At 37.7% G+C, this 27,628-nt stretch overlaps 1 protein-coding gene across 8 annotated transcripts in view; it reads left to right on the forward strand.

Annotated features, from left to right (window-relative positions):
* LOC127448118 (glycosyltransferase-like domain-containing protein 1) overlaps nt 1-27,628 on the forward strand; it is a 125,966-nt gene that overhangs the window by 22,796 nt on the left and 75,542 nt on the right. For 7 of the 8 annotated variants that reach the window (XM_051710425.1, XM_051710423.1, XM_051710429.1 and 4 more), the window contains 4 exons: nt 3,139-3,306; nt 8,780-8,953; nt 23,859-23,951; nt 24,502-24,705. In XM_051710425.1, the coding sequence (XP_051566385.1) occupies nt 3,139-3,306; nt 8,780-8,953; nt 23,859-23,951; nt 24,502-24,705 (639 nt within the window). The remainder of the gene's footprint in view (nt 1-3,138; nt 3,307-8,779; nt 8,954-23,858; nt 23,952-24,501; nt 24,706-27,628) is intronic. The other variant, XM_051710424.1, reaches the window with a different exon arrangement.

Consider the following 27,628-nt stretch of genomic DNA (forward strand, 5'->3'; position numbering starts at 1 on the left):
TCCTAGATTCAAATAATCTAAGGTAAAAGGTCAACTGAGACCTTCGTCACATGCATATCTTTAGCTGCATTTATAATGCATTTTCTTTTAATATACATTTCAAAGCAGAAAAAGGACAACTATTTTATTGTGAGTTTCTTGACTGCAGTGTTTTCAATGTATAATCACCCAGGACCCAAACTGCATTACCTAGTAAAGACCAACCACAACTTAAGGGCCAATACTGTGCTTATGTTTAGCCCACATAGACACACAGTAGCAACATATCAACAACTGTTTAACGCAATTGAATAATTTTTCTTTATAAATATGGGTTAAAAGTGCGTATAATAACAGCTCGCACTCTGATATGTATCATAGCAACAAGTTTTGGCTGGAAAATATTAACAATTCCAATCTTTCAGCATGCCAAAATCACATAACATGGTAACTGCGTGCTAGAGCTGCAACTAACGATTATTTTGATAAGCGATTAATCTAACAATTATTAGAACGATTATTCAACTATTCTGTGATTATTGTAATGATTAATCATTAGCTCTTAACCGATTATTCAGCTTGTGCCCCGACTTAAAAGGTTGTATTAAACGTGCTTACTAACAATAAAGAGGACAAAAATACCTCCAAATGACATTCACTGGATTAAAGGGGAAAAAAATACTTTTTATTAAGTTTAATTCAGTAAAGAAATTCACTGCCAAAAATCCTATTGTTATCAAGTGTTTTTGTCTTGTTTTCCATTACAAACTGTCTACAAATCCTTAAAACAAGATACATTTACTTGAGAAGCAACATATAAGATATTTAGACTTGCTTTAAGAGAATGTATCTTAAATATAAGTGTATTTTGTATATAAGCGTATTTTTTTCACTTGGTTATATTTCTGCGTGTGCAGTAAAAACAAAATATACTTGTATTCAAGATCTGTTCTTTAAAAGTAAGTCTTATATGCTGCTTCTCAGGTGAATGCATCTTTTTTTAAAGGATTTTTATATATTTTTTTATATTATATTCAACATTCTCAGATAAAGTGTTTTTCTTCTGCAGTGTAGCTGCTTAAGAAAATGTGCATTGTTTTAAAGGAGTTGTAGATATTTATATTGGAAAACAAGCCAAAACAAAAACAAATCAAAAGTGTATTTTGTTGCGGTGTTTTATGGGATGAAGACTACCCTCTCTCACCTTTCTGTTCACTTAAATCCATCTTTAACTCACAAAAAAAAAAAAAAAAAAAAAAACTCTCTCTCATTAATAATGCTGTGTATTGCCAGTTTTCTTCACGATAAGACATGCACAGTGACACATATATTATGATTCAATAAGTCGCGAGCCATCACGTTATAATCTAGCTGCATTAAGCGTGCGTGCTCGAGGGATAAGCGTCCCCGCAACAGAGTGTGCATCAGCCAGGTGCAGTTTCAATCTCTCCCCCTTAGATCGGGACATATAATTCCCTCATACTTTGCGATCTACATCACCTGAAGATGTTTGGAAAGTTTAGAGTGCATCTTGACTGTGAGCGGTGTAATTCTTCCTCTCCTCATTCAGGTGCGAGCTGCAGTGCTGCTCTTGCACGTCTTCATTAGAGTTAAATGTGATCTCATGTTACGTTAAATGAGATCAAACGACTGTTCGACAATGAACATTTTTGTCGACATTTTTTTTTATTGTTGACGATAACGTCGACTAATCGTTTCAGCCCTACTGCGTATTGACTGCATAACCCACCTAGTGGGCCTTAGCGGTCAACTTTTTATGTTATGTTATTGAAAACACCCTCAGAAAAGCAACACGGTCAACCAAAGTATACCTGGGCCTTAACTTGCTGGAAAGGCATTTGTAAAGGAAAAAGCAACTGCTGTTGGCCTCCGTCTATATATATATTTTCTAGGAATGTCATAAAATATTGATACATTGATCATTGATCTGCACATTATTTTCTCGATACGTTTTTGAGGCATCAATATATAAACCTGATAGCAGACATTTTAAATTAGAAGCCTAATTTGTGTGCTTTCCATTTCACGACAGGTGGGTGAGTTTTAGAATGCGTCATGTCGTCTGCAAGATGCATCCAGTGTGTGACCCCCTTTAAATTATCCTGCCACTCACACTTTACTAAAGTTGTGTTGAGAAATATTTATGAATAGACTAATAAAGCTATTGTGCAACGATTAGCCCTATTTATATCAGAAAAAATAAAAATGCAGATATACTGTTGATCGATACAAATTGGGAACATTTTCTGATTATCGATGCGTGAAAAAGGCATCGATCCCAAGCCTAATATTTTCAGATACTACACAATATATGTGGTTACTAATGTGTAGGAATGTCTCAGTTTCATGAAACTTTAGAGAGTCTGTGTAAAAGAAGATGTTGAACACATCCAAATTTCAGGCTGCTAGCTTGCTGAGAATGCTTCTGTGGGGTCATTTTTAGCAGTGGTGAAGTTTTGTATCACTTTTCCAAAACAAAAAGCATACACATCATGATTTCTAACAAGTGGCTTCCTAAAAACACATTTGAGGAGCTTTATATTTATCAATATAAATGCTTGTGTCTCTCATTAAAGGAATGTTTCAGGTTCAATACAACTTAAGATCAATCAACAGCATTTGTGGCATAATGTTGATTACCACAGAAATGTATTTCGACTCGTCCCTTCTTTTCTTTAAAAAAATAAAAATAAAAAATAAGGTAACAGTGATGCGCGTGAATGGGGACGATGAAAGTAAATGTGGACAATTGTTGGAGGGTTTAAACAGAAATGTGAAGCTTATAATTTTATAAAAGCACTTGCATTAATGCTTTTGTTAAAACTTGTGTATTATTTGAGATGTGAAGTTGTTTAAATTGTCATTTTTACAGTCATTTTAGGGTTTGTTGAAATTACATCGTCATGGTAATAAGTTGTAAAATTGGCTATAACTGTACACAGAAAAGGTTAGTAAGTGATTTTATCAAACTAAAATCATGTTTCCATGCATTTCCTTTATGTCTTGTTTTGAAACAGTGAGTATTTTAACGTAAAAAAAATTGTCCCCCTTTCACATCCATTGTAAGTGCCTCACAGGATGGCAGAAAGCATACTAATGATACTAATGACTCCTCCTTTTAACTCCCCTTTCTCACAGAGTTTTGTTCACCAGCTCCGTTCTCAATCTTGCTGAGCTTGTAGCCCTGCGGCCCGATCTTGCCTGTCTTAAGAAGGTTCTCTACTTCCATGAGAACCAGCTGGTTTACCCAGTACGCAAGAGTCAAGAGAGAGACTTCCAGTATGGCTACAACCAGATCCTCTCATGGTAACTGCAGAGTCTTATCAACCTTACAAAAGTAACTCTGAAACAAGAACATACATAGAGGGGGAATTTACTAAGAATGAATTGCGATGGCTTGATAGCACCATTTATTTGAATCTTCCATGTCTGTATTGTTTTAGCACCTGATTCACTAAAGGAATTATGCTATTAGGTAAAAATATGTGCTAAACACAATTTTTATGGTGCAATTCCCTAACGTGCTGGCAGGTTCTGAGTGCTAGGTTTGTGTAGGATGCAACAGACTACCACAATCTGACATACTCTGCTGGGACTGTGCAGCATTGCTCCACCACTGCAGTCCAAGCACATGAATCAGCTCTTTTAAGGGCAGAAAGTGCGACCAAATGTACCACTTGTCTTTATACAGTATATGGCCAGGTATAATGCTCTTCTCCATAATTTGGTCATTATGTGATGAAATAATGCTGCCATGATCAGTAGAAAATATACACAAACATACTTTTAAATAAAGTTCAGTGTACATCTGCTTTCTGATGGCAATAATAGCATGTTAACTGATCCAGGCAAACTTTTATAAATAAGACCCAATATAATATATACAGTTGAAGTCAGAAGTTTACATACACTTAAGTTGAAGTCATTAAAACTAATTTTTTAACCACTCCACTGATTTAATATCAGCAAACTATAGTTTTGGCAAGTCGTTTAGGACATCAAAGTGACACGAGTAATTTTTCCAACAATTGTTTACAGACAGATTGTTTAACTTTTAATGGACTATATCACAATTCCAGTGGGTCTGAAGTTTACATACACTAAGTTAATTGTGCCTTTAAGCAGCTTGGAAAATTCCAGAAAATGATGTCAAGCCTTTAGACAATTAGCCAATTAGTTTCTGATAGGAGGTGTACTAAATTTGGAGGTGTACCTGTGGAAGTATTTTAAGGCCTACCTTCAAACTCAGTGCCTCTTTGCTTGACATTATAGGAAAATCAAAAGAAATCAGCCAAGACCTCAGAATTTTTTTAGGGACTGGTTCATCCTTGGGAGCAGTTTCCAAACACCTGAAGGTACCTTTTTCATCTGTACAAACAATAGTACACAAGTATAAACACCATGGGACCACGCAGCCATCAAACCACTCAGGAAGGAGACGAATTCTGTCTCTTAGAGATGAATGTAGTTTGGTGCGAAAAGTGCAAATCAGTCCCAGAACAACAGCAAAAGACCTTGTGAAGATGCTGGAGGAAACGGGTATATCCACTGTAAAACAAGTCCTATGTGAGAAGCTTGTGGAAGGCTACCCAAAACATTTGACACAAATTAAACAATTTAAAGGCAATGCTACCAAATACTAACAAAGTGTATGTAAACTTCTGACCCACTGGGAATATGATGAAAAAAAAATAAAAGCTGAAATAAATCATTCTCTCTACTATTATTCTGACATTTCACATTCTTTTGTGTTGTTGTTGTAATTAAATTGTTTTATTGATTCCCACAAAACATATATACAAGAGCAAAAAAAAAAAAAAAACATATATACAGTACTTTGCAAAAGTCTTAGGCACATAAGATGTTTCACAAAAGCATTTGTCTTAAGATGGTTATTTATATCTTCAGCTTTAGTGTGTCAATAGGAAATATAAATGTTAGAAACCAAACATTACTTTTGCAAATAGAAAAGATTAGAATAGAAGAACAGGGAGCCCTGCAACAGATGTCATGGCCCCCACAAAGTCCCCCACTGAACATCGAGTCAGTCTGGGATTACATAAAGAGACAGAAGCAATGGAGACAGCCTAAATAGATAGAAGAACTGTGGTGAATTCTCCAAGAAGCTTGGTACATCTTATCTGCCAACAACCAAGAAAAACTGTGTCCAGGTGTACCTAGGAGAATTGGTGCTGTTTTAAAGGCAAAGGTGGTCACACTGAATATTGATTTAGCTTTTTTATGTTTACTGGACTTTGTATGACATTAAGTGATAAATGAAAACAATTTATGTAATTATTTTTGAAGACATCCTCACTATGCAACATTTTTCACAAGTGCCTAAAACTTTTGCACAGTACTGTATATACACTACCCGTCAAAACTTTTGAAACACTTGACTGAAATGTTTCTCATGATCTTAAAAATAATTTGATCTGAAGGCTTATTCTTAAATGTTTGAAATTAGTTTTGAAGACAAAAATATAATTCTGCCACCATATTAATTTATTTCATTACAAAACTAAAATGTAATAAAAAAAAATAAAAAAAACAAAAAAAAACGTTTTTGAAAGTGATGACTTGGACCAAATAATAAAGAAAAGCAGCCAAAAAGTGCCCAACATAGATGGGAACTCCTTCAATACTGTTTAAAAAGCATCCCAGGGTGATACCTCAAGAAGTTGGTTAAGAAAATGTCAAAAGTACATGTCTGCAAATTCAGGGCAAAGGGTGACTACTTTGAAGATGCTAAAATATAACACTATTCATTTTTTGGATTTTGTTTAGTCACAACATAATTCCTATAGTTCTATTTATGTTATTCCATAGTTTTGATGGCTTTACTATTCTAAAATGTGAAGAAAAAAATTATAATAAAGAATGAGTAAGTTTTCAAAACTTTTGACCGGTATTGTATATATATGGAATCATTCAAACATTTAAACCCCACAACTACCCCTCCCAATCCCCAACCCCACCCTGACCCCCAACAAATATCCCTGTGGTCACATAAAAGTATATACACATGATTATAGACACACATAATATATATATATATATATATATATATATATATATATATATATATATATATAAATAATTATACATCAGGTAATGTCAGGTATCCACCCCATTTCTCTATAAACTAATTCAATCTTCCTCGCCATCTGAATGACCCTTCTTTAAAGGCCTCCACCCTCCCCATCTCTGAGCACCACTCATGAAATGAGGGTGCTCCAGCCGACCTCCAACCCCTTAAAAGAACCTGTTTGGCAATCATGATGCTAGTTAGGACCCAACTCTTTATGTGCCTATTCTCAACGTCGATGACCGCCCCATCGCCCAAAATACAGAGTCTGGGGCAAAATGAACGCCGAGTGCCCAATACATCACATACAAGACTCTGAACCTTCAACCAAAACTCCTGGATCTTAACACCCCCCCCAAAAGACATGGGTTATGTTTCTATCCTCTGATTGGCATCGCCAGCAGGTGGGTTTGTCTTTAAGACCAAGCCTATACAATCTAGAGGGGGTGCAATAAAATCAATGTAAAATCTTGAATTGCATAAGGCGCACCCTTGCATCTCTAGATGCAGACTTGTTGTTTTTTAGAATCCTAGCCCACTCTCCCTCCTCCAATACCACGTTTAAATCTTTGTCCCATAATCTCTTGAGAGAGGTTTGAGTTCCGTCCCCCAGACTCTGAATTAACAGGGAGTAATACAGTGATGCCTCATGACCTTTTCCAAAAGCAGTAATCACCACTTCCAGAGTATCTGCTGCTTTAGGGGGGTGTATGCTACTCCCAAAAATAGTACAGAGCATGTGTCGCAGCTATAAATATCAAAAGAACTGAGATCTGGGAATCCCAAAAGGTTGAACCAGATTTTCAAAGGATCTCAACACTCCACTCTCATATAGGTCACAGAGTGTAGTAACCCCCTCACAATCCATTCTGACCAGCAAAAAGTTATTAATACATAATTTGGGGTTAAGCCATAAGCTCGAGGCAATATTTAAACAAAATGTCAGAATTAAACACTCTGGACACTTTTGTCCATACCGAGTGTAAATGCGAGATAACGGGGTGTAACTTAACTTTGCAATGGCGAAATAGGTGCAAGAATGCCCTGTTCAATACAGAACTAGGGAGGGGCTCTCTCAGGTGGAAGCAACCAATGAGCCAGATGTCTGAGACCGAACGCATAATAATAAAATGCTAATGCTATCAGATTGCTTGAAATAAGAGAGGGGGACATCTATAGGGAGTGACTGTAGCAGGTAGTTGAATTTTGGAATACGATTCATTTTAATAACATTAACCTTCCCAATCATCGATAAATGTAATGAGGCCCGCCTGTCCACATCGCTCAGAAACCTTTTTATTAAGGGGTCAAAATGAACTCTTAACTGAATCACACAAATTTGCTGGAAATAAAATCCCCAAATATTTAATGCCCTGTTTGGGACACTGGAAGGCGCCCGGCTGAAAAGCCGTTATCGGGCAGTACGCTTCAGATTTAGACCAATTAATTCTGTATCCTGAGAACTTAGAAAAGGAATTAATAATTCTGTGGAGGCAAGGCATAGATCTAGTAGGGTCAGAGACAAATAATAAAATATCATCTGCATAAAGCAGAAGCTTATGCGCCACACCTCCCGCCATCACCCCTGGGAAATCATCCTCCTTTCTTATCGTGGCTGCTAATGGTTCCAGGGCAAGAAAGAACAATAATGGGGAAAGATTTCACATTCTTAAAATAGTGATCCTAACTGACCTAAGACAGGAAATGTTTTCGATGATTAAATGTCAGGAATTGGGAAAAAACGAGTTTAAATGTATTTGGCTAAGGTGTATGTAAACTTCTGACTTTAACTGTAGAAAGGAAGCATATTTGCACTGAAAAGAATGAACATGAATTAAAGTCAGTGTCACAGCGCTATTTCAGTGCATTATACCGCTGATTAAACTGGATTGCGAGTGGTTGGTGTGTACGTTTTTGCACTGAAAAACTTCCTAGATTAACGTGTTGTATAGTGTATAGCTTAACTACAATTTCTGTAACTGGGTGCATTTTAATGCACAAGAGAGACAGTGTGTCTGAGGCGGAATAGTTTATCACGCGTGCTACTTGGCATGATGTGATTGGTTAATTATGGGATTGTATAATGGTACCCTTTTTCTTAAGAACTGGCTGTTTCAAACCCTAATGTCATAATCAATCTTGATGCTTGAAAGAAAGGGTTTTAAGGGCTCTAATTGGAATGCATTGTGATTGTTGTCTGTCAGAGTATCATGTCAATAATTCAAAGGCCCTTTGCTTGCTCAAGTTTATTAACATGGCTGAACATTGACACAAAAAAAGAGCTCAGCTCCTCTAATTCACTTTCTAATTGAGCACAATGCTGTGATTGATTCTGGCAACTGGGGTTAATCAGTGTGCCATTTGAAAACGTGTGTTTGTTTCTGTAGATTCTAATCAGCATGTATTAAATATGTAAAGTGACTAGTTACTCTAGACAGTCTGTCAAGGATGACATTCCATTTATGTATGAAGTTTGCTTTTCAAAGCATATGTTGTGTTTAATAACATTCATTTTCAAGAATTAATTTAATTAAGAAGAATTATTGTAATAAGTGTGGAATTTTGTGGCTTTGTGCAATTAAATTGAAAAGAGGCTCCTTCAAGAAGATGCCATGTTTTTCGTTTAACTCTTTTAAATAATTTCCATCATCTGAAATACCTATGTTTTCCTGCGTCTACTTATGATTCCAGCTTGGTTGCTAATGTGGTGGTGTTCAACTCCTCGTTCAACATGGAGTCCTTCCTCTCCTCCATCTCCACATTTATGAAGACCATGCCTGACCACCGACCCAAAGATTTGGACCAGATCATCAGGCCCAAGTGTCGTGTCCTCCACTTCCCGATTTGCTTTCCCGATGTCACAAGGTTTGTCCTTTAATTCCTCACCACAGCCTTCTAGGGATCACTGCTCCACTGATTAAAAAAAAAAAAAAAGTGCTAGCGAGTTCACTCTTAATCCACCCCCAAAAGCTGATCGCTTATGCAAGCGTGGTTAATGGCGAATGGGCAAAGTTGTGTAAGAAAGTGATTAGAATAGACAGCTTTAATATCCTGTGTGGATCACTTGACACTCTCCGGCTGCTGTTACATGCGTGTGCTCAGACACACAAGCACATACACAAAATGCCCAACAGTCAAATAGTCAACATTGGGATAGGAAGCTATTTCTTCAAGTGTTATAGTCTGTTTGACTAATCATTCATGTTATGCAGTAACATTAATGTTATGCAGTTTAATGTCCCCGTCATATATCTTAATATATATATATATATATATATATATATATATATATATATATATATATATATATATATATATATATATCTTAATATATAGGGTAAAATGTGATACATTTTATTTGAAACATGTTGATTTTATATAAAAATATGTTATTCTTTATCACAATATTAGAAAAGTGAACATAGGGGTGAGTTTTTAAATAATCCCTCTCTTAATTCCACTTCTAATTTTAAAAAAGTAAATTTATTTTGAAATATTCCAGGTGGTGGGGGCCTGGGTAGCTCAGCGAGTACTGACACTGACTACCACCCCTGGAGCTGCGAGTTCGAATCCAGGGTGTGCTGAGTGACTCCAGCCAGGTCTCCTAAGCAACCAAATTGGCCCGGTTGCTAGGGAGGGTAGAATCACATAGGGTAACCTCCTCGTGGTCGTGATAATGTGGTTTGCTCTTGGTGGGGCGCATAGTGAGTTGTGCGTGGATGCCGTGGAGAATAGCGTGAAGCCTCCACACGCGCTATGTCTCCGCAGTAATGCGCTCAACAAGCCACGTGATAAGATGCGCGGATTGACAGTTTCGGATGCGGAGGCAACTGAGATTCGTCCTCCGCCACCCGGATTGAGGCGAGTCACTACGCCACTACGAGGACTTAGAGCGCATTGGGAATTGGGCATTCCAAATTGGGGAGAAAAATGTTTCTTCATTTTTTGTTCTTTTCTCATATATACATATATATATATATATATATATATATATATATATATATATATATATATATATATATATATATATATATATATGCATATATATATATAAAAAAATAATATGTATATATATCTATCTATCTATCTATCTCTTGGGAATATTGTTTTAAGTAATAATTTCATTTGTTTCACTTCCATCCTTTTAGTCTTTTGAATTCAGTTCATTAATGACACCACCGTATAGGAAGTGCCTTTTTTTTTTTTGGTTGGAAACAATAGCTCAGATGTCAAGAATTAGCAATGGATTTAATGGATTCTGTGATGTTGTGTGTTGGATGTATTGGTTGTTTTTTTTCTCACTCTAAACACCCCATCCTGTTGGATAGAATTACAGAAATTGGTATGATGTTATTAACTTTAAAAAATATATATCAATATTATCTTCTAATTGACACCCTCTTCCCTCTCAATCCCTCACTGAGCCATCCTGTAAATTTTCTTGCCATTGTGTAAATAATCAGGTTATAATTACTAAAGTGTATGTGCCTGAGCTTGACTAGTGCTTATTTCTGAAATCCAGTACACCCTTTAATAAAAATACTTCCTTAGATTACAACACAAGTATATCATTATTTTGTATTTTTTTTATGTTGCAGAACTCAAAAGGTACTGCATAACAGGAATGACCCAGATGGTGTAAACATTTGTTTTTCATTGTTGTGTGGTTGTGTTAATGATGAAGTAGTAGAGCTTCATCAGACCTTTCAGATTATAAAATCAGTGAGGAATTTCACTCAGGGGATTGCATCTGCCGTGAGCGTCAGCAAATCAAACGGAAAACCAAATAGAGTTATAGTTTTATTGGACAGGTTATTAAAAACCGCTAGGTAACACTTTACAGTGAGGTTGTATTTGATAACATTAGTTAACTGTATTAGTTAACATGCACTAACAATGAACTGTACTATGACAACACTTATTAATCTTGCTTAATGTTCATTTAAATATTTACTATTACATTTTTAACATTAAAAGTTGTTTATGATAACATTTGTTTTCCTTTTTCCTTATATGCTGGAGCTACCAGCTGTAGCTACAGTGATCTAAGGTTCACGTGGTGTCCATTGTATATGTCATGCTTTTGCTGGCTTTTACTCCGTTGCTGTTTGCTCTTACTAATGATGACATAAATTGCATATTTTCTTAAAAAAAAAAAAAAAAAAAAATCTTGCCTTTAATATTGATTAGAGGACAAACCAAACTGGTGATTTTGTCTTTCTGCTCTTTTATTCTGTTAATCATCATGACATAAAGTGCAGGCTTTGTTGCTTTATGTATGTATTTTTTCAGAAAGAAAGAAAAAGAAACTTGCTTTAAATATTGATTAATTAGAGGACAAACCAACTAAAACCAAACATTTAAATTCCAGTCCACTCCATTTGAGTTCTGCTTGATGTCCTTGTGGTTTCACTGTCTGATCCCTACATTTATTTGTAATTTTATTTGGGGTCTCTGCACACACTCTTTTCCACCCACAGCTTTAAAACCTCACTGAGCTTGTGCCGTATAGATTGGCTTCAGAATTTGCCTCTCGAACTGTCGTCTTGGATCAGCAAACATGGGTGGTGCTTTTTTCATCGCCACGTTCCAAAGCAATGTCAAGAATAAGTCATCTAGAAGTGACTCCACAGAGGGGCCTGGTTCTTATTAGAGTCCTAATGAACAGCAAGCAGGACCCGAAACGAGTGGAACAATATTGTTAATTCTTTTGATTCAAGGCATTCTTTGGCTGGCTTATGTGCGCTGGTTTAAAGATTAGAGAGACTGTAAGCATGTAGTGCATACCGTTTCACATCCCCCTTAACTGTAACGCAGCCTTTGTCTTTAGAATGATAGTATATGATGTATAAATCACCGCTGAATCAGACATATAAGAGGTTGGTAGTAAAATTAGTCGGTAACACTTAAGACCTTTTTATGAATAAGTCATTATACAAACATTATACTTTTTATTAAGTATAATTCAGTAAAGAAATTCACAGCAAGAAAATCCTATTGTTATCAAGTGTTTTTGTCTTGTTTTCCATTTAAAATGGTCTAAAAATCCTTAAAACAAGATATATTTACTAGAGAAGCAACATATAAGATACAAGTGTATTTTGTATATAAGTGTATTTTTTCACTTGGTTATACTTCTGCGAGTGCAGTAAAGACAACATATACTTATATTCAAGATCTATTCTCTAAAAGCAAGTCTAAATATCTTATATGGTGCTTCTCAGGTGAATGCATCTTTTTTTTTTTTAAAGGATTTTTAGATATTTTTAAATATTTGTATTTTTAATAGTATATTCAACATTATCAGATATTTTTTTTTTGTTCTGCAGTGTAGCTGCTAAAGAAAATTGATGTTGTTTTAAAGGCGTTTTAGATATTTATATTGGGAAAAAAAACCAAATCAAAAACTTATTTTGTTGCAGTGTATAATGGGGTGAAGACTACCCTCTCTCACCTTTCTGTTTACTTCAATTCATCTTTAACTCACAAAAAAACAAACTCTCTCTTATTAATAAAGCTGCGTATTGCCAGTTTTCAGTGACACATTGTAACACAGTTCAATGCAAAGGAGGCGGCGTGAACCGGCTTGACGATATAAATAATATTTTAATGAGAAACTGAACCAAAAGAAAAATACACACAGGTGTCAGGCAGCTGCCCATAACTCTCTCTCTCTGTCGCACTGCCGTCTCCGGTCGCCTTTATCCCTCTCGGGCTTGATCAGCCTGATTAGGGGCCGGGTGTGCAGAATCACGACCTGGCCCCGCCCTCCACCCTGCCGCATACATATATTATGATTCAATAATTTGCGAGCCATCACGTTATAATCTAGCTGCAGCAAGCGCGCCTAAGGGACGAGCGTCCCCGTGACAGTGTGTGCCTCAGCTGGGTGCAGTTTTAATCTCTCCCACTTAGATCGGGACATTCGCGCAACTCATAGAAGAGGTGCTGACAGCACAGAGAAAGGCCAGTTTTGGAGTTTGGAGTTATTTACATGATCTGCTTCTGAATTATTTGAAGTTTAATAAAGCTATAATGCATTAAATATAACTGCATTAAAGATGTAACACCGGGTGTTTCCTTTAAAGACACTCGACACGTAAGTTTTGCAATCCAACTGAGCATCAGTGGGATTTTCTGGACCAACAAGTCCGATCCATGGAGGCCTACCTAGCAGTTTACAGGACTTAAAGGATCTGCTGCTAACGTCTTGGTGCCAGATACCACTGTCTGTGTGTGTAATGTTTGGTGTGTGTTTAGTTTGTATGAATGTGGATGGGTGTGCCCCTATGTTTGGTTGGATGACAAATTTTTCCTGTTTGTAAAATGTGGGTTAAGATGATATTAGTAATGTTGGTCCACGCTAATGTGTGTGTTTGTGTGTGTGTGTCGATATCATGGGTAACAGACGCTGTAAGTAAGCTGACACTGATGACGCAGGACTCTCGCCTACAGTGTTTCTCAGCTCATTTTCAGATGGTAATTCGCCCCTTCCAAAGCAAACTCACAGAGTGTAAGGAAACGATTATATGCATGGCCGGCCATCCGTCAACATGCCCTGGGTTCTTTTCCCATCAACCAACTTTGTCCAAGCCTTTTAAGAATTTAATAATTTTCCCAGAGACAAACAGGGAAGAAACAGTGTGTTTGAAATGAAATGTCTCGCAGGTGGACTTGTTTGTCCTATGTTTGAATGATGCGCAATCCTTATTTGCTTCATTCTTTTGTTCTCTTTCTGTTTATTTTTTTACACTATGGTTTATAAATGTTGTAGCAAAAGCAAAGTGGACTTTAAAAATTTAGTCATTATGAAAATATGGCTGCAGAGATCACCCATATTGTCACTTTACTGCCTTGCAAAATCAAAATGCAGTAACACTTAAACTGAGCTTTCTGGATTTTGTGGTGGATTTAGTAGTTACTGCAGTTTGTATTCTATTATCTCAGCATAGCTGAGCTAAACACATTTGTCACAAGACAGATCAGATCAGAGACTGAATCATAGGCCATACCCCAGTTCAGATAAATATATGTAGTTACTGCACTTTGCACAGTAGTATAGATGCTGTTGCAAATCCACTTTGCTCTTTTTACCATAGAAAGACAGATAAATGGCAAAAAATAATGTCAAGAAAGGTATTATAAAAGTATAGGTGCTAGAGGACTGCCCAGAAGGGTTACTATAAGAAAATTCTCCTTAAAGTCAATGAAACGTAGGGTTAGCCCTCTGTCACAATCACCATTTAGTGGAGAGAGAGGGAGAAATAAACAAGGTAAAAGTAACCTCAGAATCAAAACATATTTTATAATATATCATTGAATGCAGCGCAATCCAAAGAAATCCCCCTTTTAAAGGCTATTCTATTCTCCCACAGTGTCCTTTGGATCAACTTCATCAGACCTCACTTATTAATTGGCTTTTTGCATATAGCGGTAATTCAATCGTGATTGACCCTCACGAGCAGGAGCCCAGCAGAGTGAGGCCATACCACATCATCAATCACTGAAATCCACAACGCTGGTGGCCCCTATTAAAGGCCAGTCTTTGTATTAAAACACAACAGGCCATCTGAGCCTGTTTGCATAGAGTCACATGACAGTCAGGTGTCCTTTTAAGAGTTTCAGCCCTAAGGAGCCGCCACATCAAAAAGAATATCCTGGAAGACTCCAGTGTAATGTTGCTTCGATTTCCATTGTTCTTTTCTCTGGCAGAAGAGTGAATTTGGTTTCCATAGGACTTAACTGGCATCAGATGTTTGCAGTAAGTCTCACACATTCAGTTGGAGCGCTGAGATTGATGGCCAGCACTGCATTGATCCCAATGCTGTGATCTAAAACAATGACAGTTGCTCCTATGACGGGGACCACAGTGCTATCAAGCTCATCGAGGAGAAAATGCATCGCAGGAATCTCTCGTTGGACTTTCATTGTCAGGAGGGACAGGTTTTCATTAGCCCATTTAACTCAGCACAGATAACTGAAGCTACTTTTCAAAGTTGGTGGGGAAAAGAGGGTATTTGGCTGCTTTTTAAAAAGCAGTTCAAAGGCATGGATGTGACTCTCTGTACGGCGGTCTGCCGCCAATGACTGACTGGCGGAGCGATTCTGTTACTAAAGCAGATGGCAGGATATCCTGCTGTAGAGATTGTCTCAGGACGGTTCAAAGGGAACGAGGCAGTGGAAATGATGTGCTTTGGTCCCATATCAAAGTAATAAAGTTGCATCAAAGACACCGATTACCTTGTTACATAAACCAGTGCCACAGCTTCATAGTTGTGTGGGTTACATTATTTAATTAAACATTCCTAGAAGAACAGATTGTGTGTTATTGGTCCTTTGGTTGCAAAAAGAGAAATGTGTAGAACTTTGCATTTGTAAAACATTGAATTGATACACCATTTTGGAGTTCATTCACTTATTTGATCCCTAGACTGTTGAGAAAACCATTCCAGTGTGTAGGAAAATTTGATTTTTGTCCTGCTTTGGCATCAAAGTTGTTATGGCTGGGTACTGGCAAGTACCTCACAGTAAAATACACAATGATATTTATGTCACAATTCAATACATCGTGGTGCATCACATATCATAATTAGATTGTGATTGGAGCTGCAGCAAATGTGCAAGAGAGACCTAGCTTGTTTGCGAGAGAGTGAATCTGCAGCTTCAGTTTTACAGTGCATCCGGAAAGTATTCACAGCGCTTCACTTTTCCCACATTTTGTTATGTTCCAGAATTGATTAAATTCATTATTTTCCTCAAAATTCAACAAACAGTACCCCATAATGACAATGTGAAAGAAGAAGTTTGTTTGAAGTCTTTGCAAATTTATAAAAAGAAAAAAAGAAAATGAAAAAAAAAAAATCACATGTACATAAGTATTCACAGCCTTTGCCATGACACTCAAAATTGAGCTCAGGTGCATCCTGTTTCCACTGATCATCCTTGAGATGTTTCTACAACTTGATTGGAGTCCACCTGTGGTAAATTCAATTGATTGGACATGATTTGGAAAGGCACACACCTGTCTATATAAGGTCCCACAGTTAACAGTGTATGTCAGAGCACAAACCAAGCCATGAAGTCCAAGGAATTGTCTGTAGACCTCCGAGACAGGATTGTGACGAGGCACAGATCTTGGGAAGGGTACAGAAAAATTTCTGCAGCATTGAAGGTCCCAATGAGCACAGTGGCCTCCAGCATCTGTAAATGGAAGAAGTTTGGAACCTCCAGGACTCTTCCTAGAGATGGCCGCCCGGCCAAACTGAGCAATCGGGGGAGAAGGGCCTTAGTCAGGGAGGTGACCAAGAACCCGATGGTCACTCTGACAGAGCTCCAGCATTTCTCTGTGGAGAGAGGAGAAACTTCCAGATGAACAACCATCTCTGCAGCACTCCACCAATCAGGCCTGTATGGTAGAGTGGCCACACGAAAGCCACTCCGCAGTAAAAGGTACATGACAGCCTGCCTGGAGTTTGCCAAAAGGCACCTGAAGGACTCTCAGACCATAAGAAACAAAATTCTCTGGTCTGATGAAACAAAGATTGAACTCTTTGGCCTGAATGTCAAGCGTCATGTCTGGAGGAAACCAGGCACCGCTCATCACCTGGCCAATGTTTTTCAGCGGCAGGAACTGGGAGACTAGTCAGGATCGAGGGAAAGATGAATGCAGCAATGTACAGAGACATCCTTGATGAAAACCTGCTCCAGAGCGCTCTGGACCACAGACTGGGGCGAAGGTTCATCTTCCAACAGGACAACAACCCTAAGCACACAGCCAAGATAACAAAGGAGTGGCTACAGGACAACTCTGTGAATGTCCTTGAGTGGCCCAGCCAGACTTGAACCCGATTGAACACCTCTGGAGAGATCTGAAAATGGCTGTGCACCGACGCTCCCCATCCAACCTGATGGAGCTTGAGAGGTCCTGCAAAGAAGAATGGGAGAAACTGCCCAAAAATAGGTGTGCCAAGCTTGTAGCATCATACTCAAAAAGACTTGAGGCTGTAATTGGTGCCAAAGGTGCTTCAACAAAGTGTTGAGCAAAGGCTGTGAATACTTATGTACATGTGATATTTATTTATTTTTTATTTTTTTCGTTTTTTATTTTTAATAAAATTGCAAAGATTTCAAACAAACTTCTTTCACATTGTCATTATGGGGTATTGTTTGTAGAATTTTGAGGAAAATAATGAATTTAATCTATTTTGGGGAAAGGCTGTAACATAACAAAATGTGGAAAAAGTAAAGCTCTGTGAATACTTTCCGGATGCACTGTAACCTCTTAATCACACCTCATAGCATTGTCTCTGACCACATTGAGAAATGCTGATCTCAGAGTTTATTTAGACAACCTGCTGCTTCATTATTGAACTGTTGGACAATCGATACAGGGATCTAAATTATGAGTACGAAACAATAATGTCATAAAAGTACCACAATATGTAGATTATTGATTGTATCAACACAGCCCTATAACAGGTGATAGATCTGCTAATGTTTAAATATTGCATTCAGTACTTACTCAGATCTCTGAAACTTTTCACTGTAAAAATTGTTCGTAATTTTAACGGTAAAAGACTGTAAAATGCTACAGTAAAAAACTTTAATTGATTAATGGGGTTACCTTAAAATGTATGGTAAAAATTGTAAATATATTTAAAAAGACAATACATGTAGTTTTACAGTAAAATTTTGTGTATGTGTGTATATATATATATATATATATATATATATATATGATATTCTAAGTAAGAATTTCTGTATAACTAACAGTAAAAATGGATGTTATGTTTAACAAGAGAGTACATTTTTTACGGTAAATTATTGTTAAAATTATGGTAAAAAACAATAAACAGGCGTTCCCAGAATTTCCTGTGTGACCCAGTTCATTTCATTATATTTTATGGGAATAGTTATGTTTCTTCTGCTTTTTTTTTTGTGCTTTTTTTATCCCCTTTTTCTCCCAATTTGGAATGCCCAATTCCCACTACTTAATAAGTCCTCGTGGTGACACGGTTACTCACCTCAGTCCGGGTGGCAGAGCACAAGTCTCAGTTGCCTCCACTTCTGAGACAGTCAATCCGCGCATCTTATCATGTGGCTCACTGTGCATGGCACCGCAGAGACTCACAGCACGTGGAGGCTCATGCGCGATCCCTCACAACTTACCACGCACCCCATTGAGAGTGAGAACCCCTAATCGCGACCACGAGGAGGTTACCCTTTGTGACTCTACCCTCCCTAGCAACCGGGCCAATTTGGTTGCTTAGGAGACATGGCTGGATTTGAACTCATGACTCCAGGGGTGGTAGTCAGCGTCAATACTCGCTGAGCTACCCAGGCCCCAGTTATGTTTCTTCTTATTTTTAATATCAGTTCAATATGTAATATCAATATGTGCAATGGGGTGTTCTGTGTTATATTTGATGTAGTTTAGTTAATGTTTATTATATTGTTTTAATTTCACTTGTGTTACCCTGATGGTGTTTGTGTGAGTCACACTGTGCACTGTCTCTACATGTTTATTGGTCATTGCTCCAGGAAGGGCCACTATTGATGAACTTCATGTCATCATGTGCCCTTTTGTAATTACTACGGTGATTATAAAGTGAAAAGCAGATTTTTACAGTTCCAGAAGATTAATATATCAAGTTTATTATTTGATAATATAAACCATGGTAATGCACCGTAAAATATACAGGCATCAAAATTACATCCCGTAAAGCCTGAAACGTGGTTACCGTATTTTTTTATGGTGCATTTCTGGCAATCACTGCTGCCATTTATTTTTTAACGTAAATTTAACAGGATTTTTTTTTTTACAGTGTTGATAACACCATACGCCCTCAGACTTGGTGGTAACCAGCGGTCAGAAACATCAGTTGGCACCCTCACTCCAAATCCTCATTCGCCTTGCTACTCATCCAGTAGCACTCTCTTTTTTGATTGCTCTTAAGCCTTAATGTGGACAGGATGGAGTGATGAGGAGATGGGCTTTCTTAATCAATCCACCAAGCGCTTAATCTTGTCGGTGAAACATCTGGTGGGCACCTTTTCTCATTTGTTTCTTTGACATTGGATTCCACCACCTCATGCTCTGAGGACATCATGAAAAGGGATCTCCATCCTTGTGGCACGAGGACTCCTCAGTATGTGTCCTGTGAAAATAATCCAATGGTAAAACCCAAAGGTATGGCATGCGTCTGATCTTCAGATCACATGTGCCAGGAGCGAACCACAATTGAGTCCATATGGCACTTTCAAGTGCTAGGAGCGATCCATGATAAATAGGAATGAATCAAGGATAAAGCCCCTGGCTTCAGAGATTTGTCCCAAGCAACTGGCTCGTGGCCATTGGTTTTGCTATGATGCAATCAGGACTAGCTGGTATTTACAATACAAGAGCAAAAATGTGTGTTCTTTTATTGTTTGCTCTCGTTAAGGGGGAATATTGAACCAAGTTAAGATGCATTACCATGCATACATTGTCCACATATTGTCTGGAAAGATAAAGATTATGCATTTGAGTTCTGTACAAGTTACTCAAGGAGAGCCAGGGTTGTGCCATTCAGAACTGGGAATGCCTTTTGCTTTTCAATTAAATTTCCAAATTTAAATTGAGGTAGCAAATGGAATACACAATTGCAATTCGAATTTGAATTTAACGAAGTAGAATTACAATGGAATACAGTTCATATAGATCTTGTAAGGTAGCTTTTAATTATGCATTTCAATTTCAAGTTGTAAAGCTGTATGGCAATATTAAATTCTGATGGTCTGTTTTAATTGTTTTGACAGTATTGTATTTAGTTTAGAAAAATGTCTAATCAGTTGAAAAAAAATGTGTTCGACATATCAGGGAATAAATAGCCATAATTAGTCAAAATGTATTATTTAATTATAAATAATTATGTTTTATCACAAAACTGTTGTTGGACAAATGCAGTTCCTCTGTTGTGTGACTGTGTTGAATTTCTATCAATTGCAATTCAGTAAATTCCACTTCCTGTCATTCCAATTCAACATCCTGTAGGGCGTGGTCAATTCAATTCAGATTCCAGCTGATGAATTGAACAAGAGGCTATTCTTAGTCAAAAAAGTTTGCCCAACCCTTAGAAGAGTTGTGTTTGAGACTGACTGAAGTTTCCACATGAAGTTTTATATTATGCTAACACCTGTTCAGCCTCATCATCGGCAATATTAACAAAAAGGAGACAACATGCATCCAAAGTGTGGTCAGTCTAAGGAGCATGACATCATAGCATATGAATGTGCAGTGTGTAATTGAAACAACTGCACCTTTAGTAATCTCCCTGAAAATACCACATTTACACGAAGTGCTATAACTTTTTAATGTTCAGTTTAAACTAAGCTCTCTCTGGTATCTTCCATATAAGAAACTTGGGAAAGTAACAGTTATCTTTATTCCAAAACAACATTACAGTTCCACTGTCAGTTTTAACATTCCTCTACATCTCTGAAAACATTGTTAGATGTGACAAAGTGCTTGGTACTTGTAGGGGACAGAAATGTTGAGGTTTTGTTTGAAGATGTCAGGCTGTTATGTGCCTGCTTCACATGACAGATGTCATGGCTTATGCAGTTGTGTCAAAATCTGCCCATTCCATGTCAGATTTGGTTAGCCATATGCACATTACATAATGCGGAAAGTCTGTCATCGCTTACGTGTTCCACAACCCGTTACGTTCATATCCATCATCTGTATTAAGTGGAAATGGGTTGATGCTGTTAAAACCTCCTCAGTTTGGTTACCTCCTGTGACCTACTTTAGCCATACCCCGTGTCAGTGTACAATTCAAAATCCTCCCCTGCCACCCCCAGAGGTATCATATTTTATCTCAATGTCACGTAGAGTAGACTAAAGTCCAGGCTATGTGCTATGGCTGGGGCAGGAGCTTTGGCATTTGAGGCATTTGACTATGAGGTCAGTTGGTAATGATGAATGTAGATGTTAATGTGCAGTAATGACCTTCTCCTTCCACATATCAGAGGCTCTCTTCAGGACTCCTGTGTCCATCAAGCCAGACCTCTGTCAGGACACCCTACAGACACACACTGATGAGACTAATGCTAGCGACGGTGCTTTCAAAACAACACACTTGGCTGCATTAAACCTTTGCGTGATCGGTCCCTTTTACTCAGTGGTCAGAGAGCGCTAAGCTGCCCTGAGCTTCAGAAGAACTGCCCAAACTGCAGGTTTGCTGGAGAAACTCAGCACAGCTTGCACATAGTAGCTCTTTCCACTTCTGAGCTTTTGCATGGTCCAACCTCTAGATAAATTGAATTTTTCATTAGCCTGGGAAAAAGAGACCGCTTGTGATTATTGCCAATAAAGGAAATTAGATTAAATGATTTTTGACTTTTATTTTTTTCTCTCCCTCTTTCCCCCAACCATCCTTTCACATTTAATCAAATGCAAGGTAAAAGTCATCACTGGAATTGCATCTGATTTATAAATAAGCTAATTGGTGGCATTCTCCCTCTCCTGCCAGTGGACACGGCTGTGTTTTTATTGCCTAGTCAAAACCTCCTCGTTGTAATTTTCAAAATGGCCCTTGAAATGAAATTTTCCTCCCAGCTTGTAAGGCATCTCCATCGCTCATACCTTGCCGCAACTACCTTCTTGTCATCTCCTTAGTGCAGCTTTATGTAGCCTTGCTCCCCTGTCCACATCTGTTAGTTAATTCATCCATTGCAAAACTCTTCCCTGGCACTTTTATCAATGAATAATTTAATGGAGGTGAACTGTTGAGTGACTGCTCTCATTGATACTCTGTCTGTCTTGGGGATGTTTGGAGAATGATGATGATGGCACACGATGTTTCATATTTGGATGAGCATTGATCGCTTCTAAATGCATATTTACAGAGATGGATGTGGGATTAGAGCATGCGTCTGGAACAGCGACTTCAAAAGAGTGTGCTGTAGGATCTGTGGACATTTATTCTGTGGTTTTATCAGCTTTCTTTGAAGGTTCTTTTGTTGAGACCTCAGTTTACCTATCTTATCTGACTAATTCTTCCCCAACTGGTTTTATCTAGATCAGGATTTCCCAAATGAGGTTCATGAACCACTACGGGTTTGTGATAGAGATAGGGGTGATAGGGGTTTGTGATAGAAATGCCAATGCTTTAAATTTAATGTTCATAAAATATAACAATAAAAATAACAATAAAATGAAGTTATATTTAACAAGTGAACATGCAAAGGTTAACATTACTTAAGGGAATACATTAGTTTACCTAAATATTAATGAATACAAGGAAATGGAGCACTGTTTTCTCTCCTTGTATAACCATTTACAAATGGTACACAACTAACTTGTGAAAAATGGCCGTTAGAAGTACACCCCCAACTGAGTCAAGGCAGCCATCTGTATGTTGCTGCAAGAGAAACTCTCTACACAAGACTGCCTTTACAGCTCCCTTTGTTTTGAAGTCGGTGAGTTCTCCAGCACTTGGAAGGATCCACGTATATAGCAAACATATTGTGGGAAATCATGCTAAATCGGTTAGTAGTCCACCATGTTGTGTTGCTTCCCTCCACCACAGAGAATGTGGCTCACTGAAATACACATATAAGTGCCACTTAGGACATGTGCCTTATTTAGACAATTTAATGGTCTGTTCTGCTTCATTATTTTGATTGATGATTCTTGTTTATCTTGTCAAGTCTTACAACAGTTAAAGCACTGTAGATTTTAAATAATGAGGGCTAATACTAAATTTGTTCTTTTCCCCAGTGTGCTTTGTTGCAGAATGGCAATGTTAAAGTAATTGGTTTAAAGGAAAACACCATAAATAAATTAAGAAAACCTGCAAAAGAACTTACTGTAATGGAAGCTTGTATCAGCAGCCTACTAGTCTCTGCTGTTTGTGTTCTACTCTTCTAATCTTGGGATATGTACCACATCAAAGTTGCATCATTAATTATAATAACAATTATACATCTTTAACCATTCCTGTACCTTTTTTGACATATTTTGTACTTATTTTTGTGCTAATGCAGACAGTACTAAACATAGTACTGTTTATCTGTCATTCTGTTATGCTCATTCAAGGCAGTAAAAGGTTGTTTCTTTTTGGATTTTAGCGATGCCTTCAGTTCTGCTCCACTGCAAAAAATAATAGCACGTCAGTAAGCATAGGGGAATCTCGCTCTCAAACAGCTAATTGGTCCGCGTCCATCGCACAACCTACAATTAGGACTTGCGGTGCCGTGGAGGCAGCACATAGGCTGTGCAGTCGCAGAGAATGGAGAAAGTGCTTTCAGTGTTTTATGAATTGCTTTTGGCAGGGAGTTATGAAAATGTGACTTGTTTTAACTTCTTTAACTTGTAATAATCGTCGTTGTTGCAGAATACATCACTCTGGCTGTTTGCTCTACATATTTTAAGGCCAGGGAAAGAGAAATGCCACATGAGACCCTTTTTATTTTTTTTTGTAAATATGGTTTTAGTTACCTTTTTTGTTTATTTTGCTCAAACATGTAATGTTCTGACTGGTGTAGCATATGAATTATTAGCTCCTTGTGCCGTTTTTCATTATAAATATCAATAAAGCTTAAAACATCTTTGAAGGGGGGCAGTTAGGAATGTGGAATCCAAGTTTACAAGCTGTTTTTCCCCATAGTGTTTTTAACAGTCTTTCTTTCTTGTTTTTAAAATAGTTTTTCCATGGTATTTCTTATATAAGATAATTATATATCTTGTATTTAGTGTTATGGCTTTCTCCATACCTTTCGTCCTCAGATTCCTGCCTGCACACAAGCATCTTAGGCATTCAGTGCAGTGGGATATCCATGCTCCAGCTGCTCAAAGCCACGTTCACACATCAGCTCCGAGGTAACACACCGAAGATACTGCACTGAAGATAATTAACACATTACAAAGCTCAGGACTGATAAACATGTGTCAAATACATAACAGGTCTTACAAACAATTGCTTGAGCCTCAGTGCTTTGTAACAAATACATGATGTCAAGGCAGGGTCAGAAATTAACCAGGGTTCAGGACAGAAATGCCACTAAAAGTGACAAACAATACACACCAGTTATTTAAAATGTGGTAGCAAAAATGCCTCTGTAGTTAATTATTATTTATCTCACATTTGATACATTTCATGATATTTTAACACTAAATGTGAAATCTACTGTGACAGTTGACTGTAGAGAATTTATAATGTTTTAATGTTCAGACTGAACATTTATTTCGGTTAAATTATTTAATTGATGTATTGGACATAAATAAACTTTCTATTTTTTATAAGTTTAGAAAATATGCACAAAAAAAAAAGGAACAATGGCAGGAAAATCAATTCCAGGAGGTAAATACTGTCAAAAGTGACAGAAAATAATGAATTGTGTTTAACCAGTGACCTTTTAATGAACCCCAGCAGTCTTTCAGAGCTCACATTGGACTCTAAGTCTGAGCCACCTGAATCTGAGGAGAAAGTAAATGTGGCAGGACTGCAGCAGTGCCTGGAGCCTGTGAGTGTCACACCATGTCAAGAGTCGTCACAGAATCTGCCATTGTCCAGTTCGGTTGAAGATGAGAAAGGGAAACTTCGGCCACTCCACATTGTCTGGCCACATCGCTGGTAAGAAGTTCATGATAATGTTAGAAACCTTTAATAATAAAGGTTAATTTGAAATACATTTAATATATAGAAATTTAGTTTTTTAACTATACTTTTAATGTCATCATAATATTTTTGTATAATTAGAATACTTTTTATTCATTATACATAATACATTAGAATAAGAATTTCACTCAACACCCTGTCCTAATCAGGCACAACATGACAAGTTTCCAGTGACAAATAGTTTTATCTGTCCACATAGAAAGTGGAAATGATATGCAACATGACACAATCAAAGCCAATAAGAACATATTTTAAGTTTAAAATACATTTTTGTGGAGCAGGATTTTGGGCCAATGAGTTCACTGTGGGTGGAGCTACCCAGCACAGCAGAACTCAGTTATCGTTTTTCAAATTGTCAATTCCGAACTCTCTGTTTTCAATGCCGGAAAAAGGCAATTCCATTGTGGATGAGAGGTGTAAACGTAGAAAAATCATTGCGCTTTCAAACAAAAACTATTGATTGTGTACGTGGCTAAAATGTTGTGTCGCTCGTCACTAATTGTAGTCGTGGATGGTTAGAACACAAACTCAGATTTACACAGAAGTGATGATTTTTATTGTTTACCACTTTACACCTAGTTATGACACCAAAGACCTATTGAAATGTATTGATAATTTTCATGTAGAAATTTTGCTCGATTGAGTTTATTATGACCTCACTTGCTTTCTCTCTTCTCACCAAACAAAGCACTCAGGCATATTTGTGTGTGAGAACCTTGTTTCTCAGAAAACTTAACACACTTGTGACATGAAAGTGCTTCAAACAGCAACCTGTATACATACCATTCTGTGGGTTATCTGGTTTGGACAGTCCATGGAATAGTTTGACAGTAAGGCAAATGCATGGAAAATGGATAACATACTTGTTTTGCTACAACAGCATTAAACATGCATAGATAGACCACTGGTTCCATTCTAAGGGTATAATCTTTGGTCCAACCCCCTCGACTTTTGTATGCAATATTTTTTAGCATCATCTCAAAGTTTCTCAAAGCCAATCTGGGCGAAAGCCACCGTCAGAATTCCTTTTCAATAAGTTTGCATGTTCAGAGAAACTCAATTGCAGAAGAAAACTTCTGCAGCATTGAGTTTTGGTCACAGGGATCGATGGGGGAGGGATGAGAAAATATTTTATTGCCCGCAGGATTGCTCTGTGGTTTTTGTTGAAGTTTAATTATCTTCCACTCCCCATATTTTAGACCTCCTCTTGGCATGTGTTGAAACCAAACAGCATTGTATCTCTACTTCATCTGCCATGGGCTAAAAAAAAGAAAAGGGAACTGTTGCCACATATTTCTCACAGCGTCATATTTCCTTGCTCATCTCTTGGCAGCGATGATATGCTTCCTTACCAAAAAACACCCATAAATCAGATTAACAACCAAAAAGACCACCAGTGTTGAAGTTTGATGATGGCACAGGGATTTTGCAATGTTTGTTTGTGTTATGTCTCTGTCATTCACCTACTCTTGTATCAGTAACAAAAGCACCCATCGTGTAATCTCTTCAAAACTGAGCAAAACACAGATGGATTAGCGCTGTTAACATCTGTGATTCATAAACGTTGGCTTTAGTCCGAGTTAAATTAGGATTTACGTGGGGTGAGAGCTGCTAGAAAAATAAGAAGGGGCTTGGATTATCTCTGGCAGTGTGTCCCATTTTATCCTTTTCCCTTTTTTTCCAGCCTTTGTTTTTGGTCATCATCACTGGTTGCAGATTGTTAATCTCCATGTGGCCTGGATAGGTCTTTATCCGTTGGATTACAGAACTGTTTTACTGCAGGTGCTGACCAGGGCGTATGGTCAGAGAGGGCATCTGTTTGCAGGTGGTGATGTGATGAGGGCTTAAATGTCTTCTTTCTGAGAACTACATTTGCCTTGGAGAGGGTTTTGATGCAACCTTGTTTTTCATGATAACCAATAGCAGTTTACCGGGATAGTTCACTCAAAATTGAAAATGCTGTCATCATTTAGTCACTTACTGACTTACTTTCTCACACCGAACACAAAAGGATATGTTAGTCAGTATGTTAGCCTCAGTCACCATTTACCTTCACTGTAACTTCTTTCCATACATTGAAAGTGAGAGGAGGCTAACATTATGCCTAAATCTCGTTTTGTATTACACTCAGAAAGGAAGTCATACAGGTTTGAAACAACATGAGGGTGAATAACCGATAACAGAAGAAGCTATCATACTCCGTAGGCAATCACACAATGCAATCAGGTGTTTTTTGTCTTGTAATCCAGACATATTTGTGCATCTCTTGTTCCTTCCAGAGTGTGTGGTGGGCACTAATCACTAAATAAAAAAGAGACAGGCACTAACGCATCACCACTATGTGCTGGCGCAGCTCGTGCCCAGTCTCTTGGCTCCTCCTGCACCCTGCTCAGTGCCAAAGCCATGCCACTGAGACCAGCATGAGAGAGAAACTGCACTTGGAAGGACTTGTTGTGTTAGAGTTCTGAAAACACCACCATGAAACTCAACCCGGCTGCAAAAGAAGGCAGAATTCCAGAAAATATTTGACTTTTGATATTTGCTCACAATTAAAACTAACAAATCAGGGGTACATAACAGTAATGTGCAGGCCCAGATGGAGTCTGCTGACTTTTTTGCATTTTCTACTCTAATGGGAGGCAGATCTGCGGAATTCTGTAGAATGGATTTAAATATGGTCAAATGTGTTAAACCGAGCTGACAGTTCTACACTCTTATTGGTTGATAAAATCACAATCAGATCAATCAGAATATGTAATAAACACGTAAGGGATAGGGAATTTGTACAGTAGAACTTTGTGAATGACGGGAGTTCTGATTCTGTGTGGTCAAGTGTGGGTAACATGCCCAATTAAACTGTACAGACAATCTAACGCCA

The sequence above is a fragment of the Myxocyprinus asiaticus genome, chromosome 11, assembly GCF_019703515.2.
Source record: "Myxocyprinus asiaticus isolate MX2 ecotype Aquarium Trade chromosome 11, UBuf_Myxa_2, whole genome shotgun sequence".
In the NCBI taxonomy this organism is placed as follows: Eukaryota; Metazoa; Chordata; class Actinopteri; order Cypriniformes; family Catostomidae; genus Myxocyprinus; species Myxocyprinus asiaticus.